This window comes from Selaginella moellendorffii, unplaced genomic scaffold (assembly GCF_000143415.4).
Source record: "Selaginella moellendorffii unplaced genomic scaffold, v1.0 SELMOscaffold_53, whole genome shotgun sequence".
NCBI classification, from domain to species: domain Eukaryota; kingdom Viridiplantae; phylum Streptophyta; class Lycopodiopsida; order Selaginellales; family Selaginellaceae; genus Selaginella; species Selaginella moellendorffii.
The window spans coordinates 825266-838866 of record NW_003314314.1 but is presented as its reverse complement, the minus strand read 5'-3'; the positions used below and the strand labels follow the sequence as shown (position 1 = coordinate 838866).

General features: G+C 44.1%; 5 protein-coding genes across 6 annotated transcripts; 3 read left to right on the top strand and 2 right to left on the bottom strand.

Annotated features, from left to right (window-relative positions):
* Window positions 1–459: 459 nt before the first annotated feature.
* Window positions 460–1756, bottom strand: LOC9636214 (protein DMP6). The gene is made up of 2 exons (XM_002982240.2): window positions 1445–1756; window positions 460–1338 (listed from the first exon to the last, which is right to left on the bottom strand). Exon 2 carries the CDS (start codon window positions 1245–1247, stop codon window positions 540–542), a length of 708 nt encoding a protein of 235 aa, XP_002982286.2. The 5' UTR covers window positions 1248–1338; window positions 1445–1756; the 3' UTR covers window positions 460–539.
* A 385-nt stretch (window positions 1757–2141) lies between these two features.
* LOC9660895 (protein DMP4) lies at window positions 2142–2789 on the bottom strand. The gene has a single exon (XM_002982239.2). The coding sequence runs from the start codon at window positions 2787–2789 to the stop codon at window positions 2142–2144; it is 648 nt and encodes a 215-aa protein (XP_002982285.2).
* A 476-nt stretch (window positions 2790–3265) lies between these two features.
* Window positions 3266–4944, top strand: LOC9660894 (splicing factor ESS-2 homolog). Its single transcript, XM_002982354.2, has one exon. The coding sequence runs from the start codon at window positions 3322–3324 to the stop codon at window positions 4846–4848; it is 1527 nt and encodes a 508-aa protein (XP_002982400.1). The 5' UTR covers window positions 3266–3321; the 3' UTR covers window positions 4849–4944.
* A 59-nt stretch (window positions 4945–5003) lies between these two features.
* Window positions 5004–6976, top strand: LOC9660893 (zinc finger with UFM1-specific peptidase domain protein). 2 transcript variants are annotated; one of them, XM_024687427.1, is made up of 7 exons: window positions 5004–5063; window positions 5154–5217; window positions 5316–5393; window positions 5506–6443; window positions 6512–6623; window positions 6673–6768; window positions 6841–6976. In XM_024687427.1, exons 1-7 carry the CDS (start codon window positions 5014–5016, stop codon window positions 6922–6924), a joined length of 1422 nt encoding a protein of 473 aa, XP_024543195.1. In that variant the 5' UTR covers window positions 5004–5013; the 3' UTR covers window positions 6925–6976. The 2 variants fall into 2 exon arrangements, with proteins under 2 accessions (XP_024543195.1, XP_024543196.1); XM_024687428.1 differs by lacking the exon at window positions 5316–5393.
* An 87-nt stretch (window positions 6977–7063) lies between these two features.
* Window positions 7064–9712, top strand: LOC9636213 (DNA polymerase lambda). The gene is made up of 11 exons (XM_002982352.2): window positions 7064–7278; window positions 7328–7468; window positions 7536–8075; window positions 8125–8274; window positions 8330–8563; window positions 8615–8703; window positions 8758–8848; window positions 8899–8973; window positions 9020–9087; window positions 9147–9228; window positions 9279–9712. The coding sequence occupies exons 1-11, from the start codon at window positions 7108–7110 to the stop codon at window positions 9375–9377; spliced, it is 1740 nt and encodes a 579-aa protein (XP_002982398.2). The 5' UTR covers window positions 7064–7107; the 3' UTR covers window positions 9378–9712.
* The last annotated feature ends 3889 nt before the right edge of the window (window positions 9713–13601 follow it).

Sequence of the window (13601 nt, the reverse complement as noted above, 5' to 3'; positions counted from 1 at the left end):
CTAGCTATCCAATAACATGTGATATATGAAGGACAATCGAGCAAGAGATCCATGAAAATACACTGAAAGATTTGTGGGACAATCGGGCTAAAGAAGGTCAATGATGGATTCAGCTGATAACAAAGGGCTGTACATTTAGAGCTTCCCCAAGGTTTCCGTCAGGCATCTCCAGGTATGGTGTGAGGCGCCATCCAATCTCCTCCTTTCCCATAGAGCACGAATTCCAGTAAATCCAGCAGTAGCCATGTGGACAAGATCTACTGGAGATCCCTGGCAAAAACTTCAGAAATGTTACGGCTTTTCCACAGTGTCGCATGGAGTTTCTATGACTATACACTGGACCTTTTCGTGCGGATCATTCCAAACCGACACTGAGATTTGCCGAAACAATATATAGGACGCTCACCTTCATTCCATGAGACTACACAACACAAAAGAAAAAGGAGAAATAGATCGGTATCACACAAGAAAATCCCAAATACCAGGAACTTTGATGGAAATTCTAAGAATTCTGTCCAGATTTCCAAGCTTGCACTGTTTCAAACAGTTTTATTTGCGGTAGAAGAACCGGTCTCCGTTGAAGGAGGAGGAGGAGGAGAAGTTTCCGGCGGTGTGAGTGGAAATCCCACCCCGTGTCTGTTCGTGGGGAAGTACAAGAACACGGCACTGACGAGGAAGCCCGAGAGCGCCGGGGCCGATCCGACGAACGAGTCGGGCACCTTGACAAAGCAGCTGACAACGTCGGTGGAAAAGGTGGTGGTGGTCATGAACGCAAACACCGCGAGCAATGCGTGGACGAAGTCCGAGAACCTGATCCGGTACTGGGAGAGATTGATGGTGCATTGGATCTGGGGAGTCCACAGGCCTCGGAATGTTGCGAGGCCGTAGTAGACCTTCCCATTCGGGGCCTGGAAACTGTCCGTGAAGGAGAGCGTGAAGCAGAGGATCGCGCAGACGAGGAGGAAGATCGCGCTCAGGAGCTTGTTCTCGCAGGATCCGGCGCGGAAGAGGATTGGGTCGAGCATCTGGAAGAAGAGGACGGTGCCTGTTGGGAGCATGTTTGCCAGATTTGCGGAGCCGTGGAGGGCGGTGGTGAGCGTTCTCGAGATCAAGTTCTGGAATTCCTTGATGTCGTCGCTGAGCTTCTCGTCGTCGATGGCGTGATCGTGATCGTCCGGTGGAGACGACGAGGAAGTCGGGGCTCCGCTGGTTGGGAGGAGCCTCTGCGTCACCCCGGCATTGTCCATGGATGATCTTGGATGTTTGATTCTCCTAAAGAATGGCGTTGTCCCGAAAGACCCAATTGGAACACACTTTGATCTTTGAGGAGCCCGCTAGCTAATGATGGAATCAAGAAACGAGACCATTGAAAGAACAGAAGAAGAGAAATTTGATCCCGAGAAACTCACGAAAAGACCATCGAATGATCGAATAGCGTGCTCACCTGATCGAGATGAGAAATTTTTTGTAGATAACGAGATTACTCCCAAAAAGAGATCACATGTTCCTGGTATTTGTAATCTCTGCCCAGGAAGTGACAAGATCGATAGGAGCAAAACGAGAGTCCCTTGAGTAAACTTGAAGAGAGGAAGCCAAAAAGCCCAAAAGCAAGGAAAGAATTTGCCTGCACGTTTTCTCCACAGTTTTTGCGTTGCGTATCGAGCTCCGGAGTCGTGCGTTATAGGCTGGACTTTGCCTGTAATCAGAAGGAAAGAAGCTCTTTTTTCTTGGCTTTTGGGGAAGTTCCTCTCGTGAAACTGGCAGCCCTGATATTCGAACACAAACCTCGAGATTTGATTAGTCATTAACTAAGATCATGCAAAAGGTTTAAACCATATTAAAGGTGGATATCAAACAAATTCATACTATTTCACCTTCAAATCAATTTGAACTCTTTCACAATCAAAATATAGAAACAAATAATCGCTCGTGGACTTTTAATCTAAGTGACGATCATGCTTTGGAGGTCTATGCAGTCTAGATTAGAAAAAGTTTAGAAAAAACAGAAGAATCATAGTAAATAAAACAATTATCTAATACAAGAATATTTTATTTTGATATCTGAATCAATATAATCATGGGATTGACTCTCAAGAAACAAATATCTTAGATAAGAGTGAACTTTCCAATGCAGCTAAAGGTCATGCTTTGGAGGATGCGGTAGTCTTTGGAGGCTTCACAGGAAATCCAATTCCATGTCTCGTTGTTGGGAATAACAAGAACACACTACTCACGAGGAAGGCCGTGATGGAAGGCGCGGCTCTCACAACCTCGTCCGGAACCTTGAAGAAGCAACTCGCAACATCGGTGGAGAAGGCACTGGTCGTGAGGAACACATAAACCGTGAGAAAGGCATGGACGAAATCACCAGCAGTGATCCTAAACTTGGAGAGATCCACGCCAGGGCACGGCTGCTCGATCTGCGGAGTCCACATCCCGCGGAAGGTCGCGAATCCATAGTAGACTTTCCCATTGGGCGCCTCGAAGCTATCCGTGAATGAGAGGACGAAGCACACAACGCTGCAAACGATGAGGAAGGCGGCACTCAAAGTCTTGTCCTGGCAGCTCCCAGCTCGCCGGAGGATCGGATCCAAGGTCTGGAAGAGAAGCAGCGTGCCTGTTGGAAGCATGTTGGCGAGGTCGGCCGATCCGCGGAGCGCGCTAGCGAGAGATCTAGAGATCAAGTCGTCAAACTCCTTGACATCTTCGTCTACGTGTTCTTGGCGATCTTCCGCTTTAGGAGGAGCGATGAGGAGGCTGGAACTTCCACTGGTTGCCGGAGCCGCCATGAGATCTCTCTGGAGCTGGATCTGGATTTCTTCGCTGGTTTAGAGCCGGGAGCTTTATAGACCCTCCGCCTGAGACTGGAAGCCGCCATCGCTGGTGGTGTGGCGTGGACGAGACGAGCGGGTCGTGCGTTGGGATGTCCATTCCAATCTTGGAGAGATGATGTTGTCATTGGCGTGCGAGAGACTCGTTGATCGATCGAGGGTCGTCACGCTTTTAGTTGTATGTAGCTTCACTCAAGAGCTCCATCTTGCGGCAACATGTGATTTCTAGAGCTTTTAGCGAAGAAATTTGTTTCTTACGAACACAAGACCGTACAACAAAAAAGCAACGGATATACTACGAATAATCACGCCGTACTACAGCTTACACTTTTTGTTTAATGTTAAATTAGGGTACAATGATTCCTTAAATTCCAAGAGGTAAAGGCGCGATGCCTTTTGTCCACTTAAATATCTAGAGCCCTAAAGTTTGGGGTTTCTGATTTTAGGGTTCTTGCCTACAACAGGTAACTAGGGTCGATCGATAGGAAGAATGCTAGCGTCTCCAGGGCACTCGCCGCGGCTCATCGTGCCCCCCTCTCCATCGCCGAGCGTCCAGAGCTTGGATGGAGTCGTGGCGACGACATCCGGTAGGGCGATCATGGGGCCGCCGCCGCCAGGGAAGCCCAGGAAGAGTTCTCACGCAGTGCTGGACGAGGACACATACGTCGCCGCGATCGAGAGGATCGTGGAGCGGGATTTCTTCCCGGACATCCCCAAGCTCCAGAACAAGCTCGAGTGGCTCGAGGCGGTGAGGAGCGGGGATCCGGTGCTGATGCGCGAGGCCCAGCTCAATATCATCCAGAGGCTACGGGGGATTGGGCCGTCCGGCAAGGATGGAACGCCCTTGTTCCACACAGGAACTTTCGCTACTCCAGGGTCGGTGATGCCAACGCCAGGGTTTGCTACTCCATCCACGACTGCTGGAGCTCCATCTTCGTCTTCGAGCTTGGTGGACGAGCAGGGGACGGTGATCAACACCTCGGTGTCTCTGGACGAGTTCATGCGGCGGTACACGAGCGAGGACAACGAGAGCTTCTCCAAGATCATCGAGAAGGTGAACAGGAGGCGGGAGGAGAAGTTTAAGTTCTTGGCGATCTCGTCGTCGTCGCAGCCGCTCCAGCTGACCGACAAGGATCGACAGACCGATGGCTATGGAACTTCCAACCAGCCGATCAGCACTCTGGATACCTGGAGCTACACGCCCAAGAACTTACTAATGTATGATTCGACTCAAAGGGACGACGCTCCGCTCACCGAGGCCGAGAAGGAAGAACGCCTCCACGGTCCGCCAAAGTCCGTCAACCTGCGTAGTACTCGCTTCCACGAGAAGATCTTCGACGCGAAACTCCCGGAGGAGGAGTCCTTCTCGATGCTCTACACTCCTGCTCACCACGGATCTTCCACGCCGCTCGACTCGGCCACGCGGAGGAGGTATGATCTCGAGGAGCTCCGCAAGACCCCACAGCTCGGAGACAACGCCAAGCCTCCGCCCAAGGCCGGGACGGCGGGATACAGCTACGTCTCGACGCCATCGCCAGCTCCAGGAGTGGACTCCTCGCCGTTCGTGACTTGGGGAGAGATCGAGGGGACTCCACTGAGGCTGGAGATGGAGGATACTCCGGTCGGGATTGGTGGCAGCGGCGATGGTCCTCACTTCAAGATCCCAGCGCCGCCAGTCCGGGACACTCGAGCTCACAGCCTCTCGAGGGAGGCGTCGAGGAACATCCGCGAGAGGACGAAGATCCGGCACGCTCCTTACAGCACTCCATCGCCAGCTCGAGGGGCGGCCATGGGGAGCCCGGGCAGGGGCTACTTCTCCGACGCGGCGCAGCGGCTTGTCAACAAAACCATCGCGAGGACGTGCGCGTCGGTGGATGCCAAGCTGCGGGCGAGCTATGGCGCGAGCACGACGCCGGGGACGCCGAGGATGGCCAGGAACGCGGTGAGGAACAGCAGGGAGGGAAGCTTGCCGCCCGAGAGCCCGCGCTTGATGCGCTCTCCATCTGTTGGGCGGTAGTACGGCATGATTGTTCGTAGGAGATGGGTTGTACGACATGATTATTCGTGGGATATTCTTATCTTTGAAAACTTATGTACGGCAAACGTTACATTTTGTACGGTAGGAACTATGAATCGCCATCTGGTTTGAAATGGGTTTAGGGCTCTCGGCGGGCGGGAAGCGATGGACTGCCCCGTTTGCGGGTGCGCGGTGGACGATGGCGATCTCGATCGGTAAGCGCAGGGCTTTTGGGATCTAGTAGATCCCAAGATCTCGCGAGTTAGCTTCGGTTGTAGGCGTTCATTCGATTTTTGGGGTATCAGGCATGTTAATGAGCACCTGGATCAGGAGCAGATCGAGAGGGACGAGGAGTTTGCCCGAGCGCAAGTGAGTGCGTCCTTGTCTCCCGCATTTTTTTGTTTTTCTTTGTGTTCTCCTCTACATTTTTTTTTTCTTTTCTCTCGCTAACGTTTCCAGTGTTTTAGGACCGCTTGTTTAATAGTGTGGTAGAATGGGAGAGCTCATTGTTTTCCTTGAATGCTCGTCAGTCGGTACACTTTGAGGTAACTTTGCTCGGAAAGAGAGAGTGCCAAGAGTGAGAAGAGCACTGTTCGTGAGTCGAATTGTTTTTCCAGTTTTCTGGCCAGTTTTGATTGAAACTTTCGACTCTGGCAGCTCGTCGGAAATCCTCTAGATACCGGTAGCAGTAGCCAGCAGCAGCAGCAACAGCAGGAACAGTTCGTTGCTGCTCGTCCATCCAGCTCTCGAGATGGTTGTCCGTGGGAGGTTCCGGCAGTCATAGCTTCGCAGGAAAGAGATAGTTTTGTTCCGGTTGAAGAAGGCTTCGTCGATCTTCTCCGCAAGTGCGTGGTGGCCGAGCAGCAAAGGCCCTCGGCCTACGCACTTACGAGTTTCATCGATCATTATCAGAGCACTAGCCATGATCTGGGATGGGGCTGCGGGTGGCGGAACATACAGATGCTTAGCTCTCATCTCCTCGCGAGAGATGAAGCCTACAGGAAAGCTTTGTTTGGAGGAGCCGGGTTTGTGCCGACGATAGCAGCTCTGCAGCAGTGGCTCGAGATCGCCTGGTCGAAAGGATTCGACTCGGATGGAGCCGAGCACTTCAACGGTGCCATATACGGTTCGCAGAAATGGATTGGAACGACAGAGTGCGCTGCGCTGCTGAGACTGTTTGGAGTTCGTGCTAGAATCGTCGACTTCAAGGCACTGACGAGAACGACCGGTGGTAAAGTTCCATCGAAGAGGGTTGCGAAGAGACCCGGGGCAAGGCAGCAAAACGACTCCGAGAGAGGTATAGTTCAGCACTGGAACGCTCACTGTGATTCTTGCGGGATGTATCCGATTCGTGGTCCGAGGTTCTCGAGCAGCAAGCAACAGGATTGTGATCTCTGCTTCGTGTGCTTTAAAAATCAGCCAGGACGGTCGCATGAGTTTGAGAGGATTGAAAAGCCATCGCCGAAGGCTTGTGGTGGTGACTTCGAGGATTATAATCACCAGCGGCTTGTGGACTGGGTGTGGAACTATTACACCGAGGAGGACAGGGACCATGTAGAGAATCGCCAGCCGCTGGTTATCATCTCCAGACGACCGTGAGTATTTCTTTGCGTGTTCTTTGATGAGAGTTTTCTCTGTGCTCATTTAAACTTTTCTCTGGCAGGCCTCTTTACTTTCAGCATCAGGGGCATTCTAGGACAATTGTGGGGATTCAAAGAAGAAGGAAGCTAGGCGGGCCGGAAGAAGCGTTCCTTTTAGTTCTTGATCCATCACAGGTAACTTTGCTATGCTTTGCTGTTTCGTTGATGATACGTCCTTTGGCAGCGGACAGAAGAACTCGTGAAAGCTTTACGAGCGAAAACTGGATGGCAAAAGCTTATAAAACGTGGAGTTCATACGCTCAAGAGAGCAGCTTATCAGGTACATACTGTTCTCTTCGGTGTTTTTGTGTGCGTATGTGTTTCGCTGGAATGATTTTTCTTGCTGCTTCAGGTTTGTCATATTGATCCAGGCATTGCGCAAGGCAAAGAGCTCGAAAACTTGAAGAACTTGTCAAGCACCAGTTATTTGTATTAGAACAAGTTTTGATCCAACGATTCTAGAATCCAACGGTCATGATTTTCGTGGATATACAAATTCCAACGGTTGTAATTTAAAGTAGATCTGACGGTCACGATTTTCGCGGTGAAAATCTTACGAAATGGAATCTATCTTCGCCTTCAAGCTGTCACTGCAAAGCCCTAGGGTTCTAGAGCTAGGATGAGCGAGGAGAGGAGAAATCCGACAAGGAAGCGCGCGAATTCTATCAAAGAATGCGATGCGAATGGGAATTCCAAGCGCCGGCCCAAGGGGGAAGAGAAGAAGGAAGGGATTTTCTGGGGAATTTGTGCCCTGTTTGTGGAGCGCGGAGTGAATGGCACGAGGCTGCAGGTATGTAGGATCGCTGTGCGCTGAGATAAACCCCGCGGGGTGCTGGTAGATTTGGAAGAAGAGATTTGAGAGCCTGGGGGGGACGATTGCCGATCCAAACAAGAAGCGAGTGTCACGAGACTTGAATTATGTCCTGGCTGTCGATAGGAAAGCTCTGGATGGGCTTCCAGACGCTGAAAATCTCGCCAAGGTAAGAACACTTTGTTCTTCTTTCTTCATTCATTCTCAAGACTCTCCTTTGTTTTCTTATTTTTCAGTTGTTTCTTCCATATGATTGGCTTCAAACATGTTTGACAGAAGGAATTCTCGTCTCCACCGAAAGCTATCAATCGTCTGTTGTTCTACGCGAGCCTGAGACAACCATTGTTGCTACGGCCGCTTTAGAACAGCAAGATCTAGCGAGGACTTGCCAGCTCCAAACTCCGGATGTCACAAATCCTGGAGAGGAGCATAAGACCATCTCGGAGATCACATCAACTTCGAGAGAAAGCTCTTCGTTTCTGGACAGGACACAAGATGGCACAAGCTTTCTCGTCAGGACAGAAGAAAACGCAACTATAACCGCTGGAACTTCCGTTGCTGCGGACGATCAAGAGGAGCCTGTCGAAGAGGAGGATGCGAGCTCGGACGAGGATGAAAACATGAACTTCAAGGAGAAGTTAAGGCGGAAGCAGACCTTCTACGGCAAGCAAGAGAATCCAAATCTCAACGAGCATTTGACGAATCCGCTGGCTGAGATGTGGCACCTCTACGAGGACGTTTTGGGAGACCAGTGGAGATCCCTGATATACAGAAAGGTAATGGATACTCTTGCTTTTCTAGTTGTACTAAATCTTGGCTTTGTAGACTGTGAATAAGCTGCGAAGTTTGCCATACAAAGTGACGAGTGTCGAGCAGATTAGAGAAATGTATGGGGTGGGAAAATCCCTTGTAAAAATGGTGAAGGAGATTCTGGGAACTGGACAACTTCAAAAGCTTGACAATCTGAAAGCGCAGGTTTTTCTTCCGACATTTCTTACTTGTGGTGAAGCTGGATGATGATGATGTTCAGGTTGGCGAAATACAAGTTCTTGGCTCAGTGTGGGGTATCGGAGCAATTCAGGCACGAGAGCTGTATAAGAAAGGATTTCGCACTGTCAAAGACCTGGAGAATTACTCGTCCCTGACTTCTATGCAGCGCATGGGCGTCAAGTATTATGACGATATTAATTTGCGAATCCCTCGAGACGAAGTGGTGGACACCGAGAAGTTCGTGCGAGGTGTTGTTGAAACTCTTGCTCCAGGGGTAAGCTTTTACACATTTCTCCTCTTGCTTACCAGTGCGTCATTCTTGTAGGCTTGGGTAAATGCAGCAGGTTCTTATCGAAGAGGCAAGCCTACTTGTGGCGACGTTGATATTCTAATCACTCATCCCGATGGTTCCAGGTTTACGAGTTTGCCATGTTTTACACACTCCTCTCACTCACATTTGCTATGCAGCCATCAGGATCTTCTGGCGAGACTCGTCCAAGAACTGCGCAGAATCGAGTTTATCGTAGATGGTCTTCGCGTCGATGCAAATGCTCGAAAGGTAAACTCAGCTTTTTCTTTTCTTTAGTGTGCTTCATGTGATTCGAACAGGGAGGTACTCAACCCGATATGTTTATGGGGATTTTTCACTTTCAATGCAAAGCTTATCGAAGAATAGACATAAAAGTAAGCTTTCGCTTTGTTTCTCCGATGCTATGTCGTGCTCGTTCAGGTTTATCCAAGGCATGTGTACGCTTTTGCACTACTCGCCTTTACTGGGAACGATGTTCTCAACAGAAAGTAAGTTCCATCGTTTGATACCATTTCCATGCTTTGTTAACTGAAACACTGTCGAGCAGGATTCGATTTTTGGCTCGGGTAAAGTTTGGATACAAGCTGAGCGATCAAGGACTCTTCATACGCGAAAGCAAGAAGAAAGATGTATGGTTGTTCTTTCTCTTTTATCTTGCTCTAACCTTATGTCTTTGCAGTCTAAAGCAAGTACGGAATCCATTCCTTGTGAGACAGAGCGGGAGATTTTTGAGAAGCTTGGTTTGGATTATCCAGAACCTCATGACCGCAATTGGTAATGTATATACATATTTGTGATTCTTTTTTCCTTAGACAACATCTCATAGCTTCGAATATTTCTTTAGACACCGTTCGGCTATAAAATGTCATTTAGGTGCTGGTAGATACTAGTTCTCGTTGTCCTTGGGGTCAATGCCTGTACATGTAAAATTGAAAGAAGGTTTAGACATTCAAGCAAGCAACGGCCAACTTCCATCTCCTGGGCATCCGATGTCAAGGTGATATGCTCTTCTCATCATGAGATCCAGATGACATGTCTTGCCACCTTCCAACAAGTAGGCGTCACAACCCTTAACCTTTGGTTGTATATTCAATGTGATATATCAAACATATCATCTTTTGCCCATCCATTGTTGCTCCCATCCCACACATCACACATCAGTAGCTCTCGTAGAAATTTGGACCCCTCCGTCACTTATGCTTGGCACTACTAAGTGAAGTTCCAGCCAGATGAGAAGCAGGAGACGATCACAGACATTTAGTCAACTAAACATAATAATGATAATTTTTTTGGCTTATAACTATTATAAATGAGATTTAAAGTTAAAGTTTAATATTTTTTAAGTTGATAGTCACAAATAATGACTACTAATAACACTTATCAATGAAAAATAATAACAAGCTTAATGACAGAAAATTAAATTGTATAAACCAACTTAAAAGCAATAACTTAAAAAATTGTTATGTGTTGCATGTGGCAACACTTGGTTTGCTGTGTTATTCTTACTTATATCAAATGGTTTATAATTATAAGAAAATTTATAAACACAAAATTAATCTTATTTCATATCAACCATGATGATAAAATAAAAAAGAATATACTAAAAAGGGTTTAATAAAGTTTATAAATTATAAACATATTTATAAATTATAAATACAAGATTAATCTAATTGAATAATAACCAAACCAAAAACCTAAAGGCGCTAGACAACAGCAGGGGTGGGATTGTCCACCCCCCACTCTGATGTAGTAGTGTGGGATCCATCGCTCTATTCATGGTCTCCACTTTAGCCATCGCTAAGGAGTTTCTCAAGCATGGAATTTGCCTATGTGGTCTCTATTGTCATGAATTACAGGAGCATGTCTTTCTCGCCTACTGGAAGAAGGTGAGGAAGCTTTGCACAACTGAGCTCTTCACGGCCAAGAGGGTGAGTATGAACATGCAGATCATCCGGACGAGCTGTGGGAGTCGTGAGCTCTTCAGAGCTTCCAAGGCTGAGAGTGAGACCACACTGTCCAAGGCCTCAGGTGATCTTGCCATTGCAAAGGAGACCTCGAATTTCATAACGATGATTGATGAAATCCTTGACGAGGGAGTGGCGTTCTTGATCACAACCTATTTATCCTGACTTGGTTGCTGTGGGGATAACATGAAGGTTTTGGATGACCGGTAAGGTTCTTTATTTCATGGAGATCAGTCTCACATTGGAAACAATGCAGTCAACCTTGAAAACCTCTGCTCGTGGTGCTTTACGTTAACTTGTAACTATGATGGTTTTCTCTATGGAACTTACTTGATTCTTGATAGGATCTACTATTGGACATACCAAAGAGGGAGACATATCCAAGGTTGAGGGTTTGAATGCAATCATCAAGAAAATTTCATTTCCACCCTCCCATTCTTTTATTGCATGCATCAACACTTGGTTTACTTAATAGTAGCATTATTTCTATTTATTAATTAATTTGATCAAATGGATGTTTATAATTTATAAACACAAGATTAATATTGCATATGAACCATTAGATGGTAAAATTAAAATATACTAGGAAGTGTTTAGGAAAGTTTATAAATTATTAATACAAGATTAAATAATAACCTTTAAATGATAGAATATCCTAGAATATCCAAGCATATTTTAGATATATTCACTACCACCCGAGTGCTTAAGAAAAAACAAAATAGTAACAAGTTTGTGTACACATTCTTTTTATCATTATATAAAATAAAATAAATTATAATCACTTTATTTTTTTTCATTTTAGTTTTCTCTATATGTTATCATACTCTTCAAGAATTTAAGCACTCATATTTTTATCTATGTACACAGAGAGAGCCATTGCCTCCAATGGATATTCTGAATTCTATGGTTTAAGACTATATCTAAATTAAATATAAAAGATTTTTACTCCCTGAAAAGATTAGTTTTATTTTTATATAATTTAGAATTTTTATGGTAAAAATCTATAAATACTACTATAGATATTTACAATCCAGCTTAAAACATTCTTTTCAAAATAAGCTTAAAATTTTCTATTAGAGAAATAAATGTTATTGATAATATCTAGAATTATATTTTTTGTTATTTCTGGCATTCTTTCATTCTTTTGACTACTATAGTGATGCAATAAACTAATAATTTGTAATACCCTCTGCAACTACTTAAACAGAACATAGAAAAAAATTTCCTTCCTATTACCTTTTCTTTCCTATATTCTCTATATATTAGCCTAAACTTATAGCTTTATCTTTGTATAATATTTTTATATCAAAATATGATGATTATTTTACAATTGTATATGAGCAAGTTTATGGTTATCACCAATTACACTATAAAGTTTGATTTCACATGTATAGTATGTAAACAACAAAATTTTTCATTCTACTTTAATCTTTTAATTACACTTTCAACAACTTAAAGGAATTTCATTTACAATTTCTATAGGTCTTCATCCTAACTTGGGGTACTTATTAACACCCTAAAGGCTTCAAGACTTCATATTGGGTCCAAATACTTTATGTATTTGAATCCCACTTCCAACACCTAAAGCCTCTTGCATTAGAACCATATTCATTCTTATTGTCTTATTAAGAGTCAAAAACCACTCATACTATAATTTTATTTCTCTAAGATTATATCATTTATTTATAAATGGTTATTAATCACTCTTTACCATCTTTAAATTGCCTTAAGATATAAGGAACACCATCCCCTAATATCCTTTTGTTAATTCCCACCAAATCCTTTGATCATGGTAATATTTGCCAATACCACCACTAGGTCAAGGTTTAATCCCTACCTTCCACCACTAAGGTGTGGAAGGAAAGTTTTGCTCCAAAGTGTCATAAAGAATGATTAATAAAAGTGGTGGTTAGTATCTATTAGCTACTTCATTTAGTCATAGGCCCTTTCTTCTTCCTTCTAATAGGTTCAAGTAACAACAATTTATAAAATTTACTCCTAGCAAAATAAATAGTGTAGGTTATTGCTTCCACTATGGAAAGGCAAGAAATAGGTTTTTAGAATGTCTCAACAAGCATAAGGTAAAATTTCACATTAATGTCATAAAGGAAGATAGTGTTGGTGAGGTTAAAGGGGTTCATAAATTGGTTAATGGAGACTATAAAGAAGAAAAAGTGAATTATTCTCTTCAAGATTTATGCAATCACTAATCCATTAATGTATCTTATAGACTTTGTCTTTAGATACTGAGTCTAAGTGATGATTGATATAAAAATTGCATATAGCATGATATCCAAAGACTTAATTAAGTTGTTAGAATTAAAAGTTGAGCAAATATTGTTTATACACTTTTAATTTTCAAAAGATAGGCAAATAATTAAGAAATTTATAAATGATATACAAATAAAGATATATCTAAGTGGAAAGAAAGATTATACTTGGTAGTGTTAAAGATACCAAACTTTTAGATAATGTTTGGTATAGATTTGTTCAATAAGTATATTCAAAGGATATATAGTGCTAGATAAAGTCATATCACATTGTGGTAAGAAGGTCAACTTAATATATCTTTTCAATTGTAAAGTATTTTTTGAGGGATTAGGATATTATGTTCCTAACTGCAATAACAATTAAGAAGGAACATTAAATATTTTGGGTTTAAGTGATGGAGGTTGAGGGTGATGTTTGTTTAAATTTGAATAGATGATAGTGATGATCCTTTACTAAGGGAAGTTATGGAGTTGTTAGTGTGGAATTTAGATAAGTGTTTTCTCTCCATCATCAAAGATGCTTTTGAAAGTTATGAAAGTGCATCCACCATCAAGGAATAGTATATAGTTTCATTGAGAGAGTGGATGCTTGTGGAACATCTCGGAAGATACAATGCACTGCTTGAAAGTAAATATCATTAAATATAATAATTATACTGATTAGTTTTTATAAATATAATAATTATAGATGTGTTTAAGTTTTGTTTTTCCTCTTATAGCTTTTTCAAAACTGATATAACTGATAAATTCTGTTAAAATACTATTTAC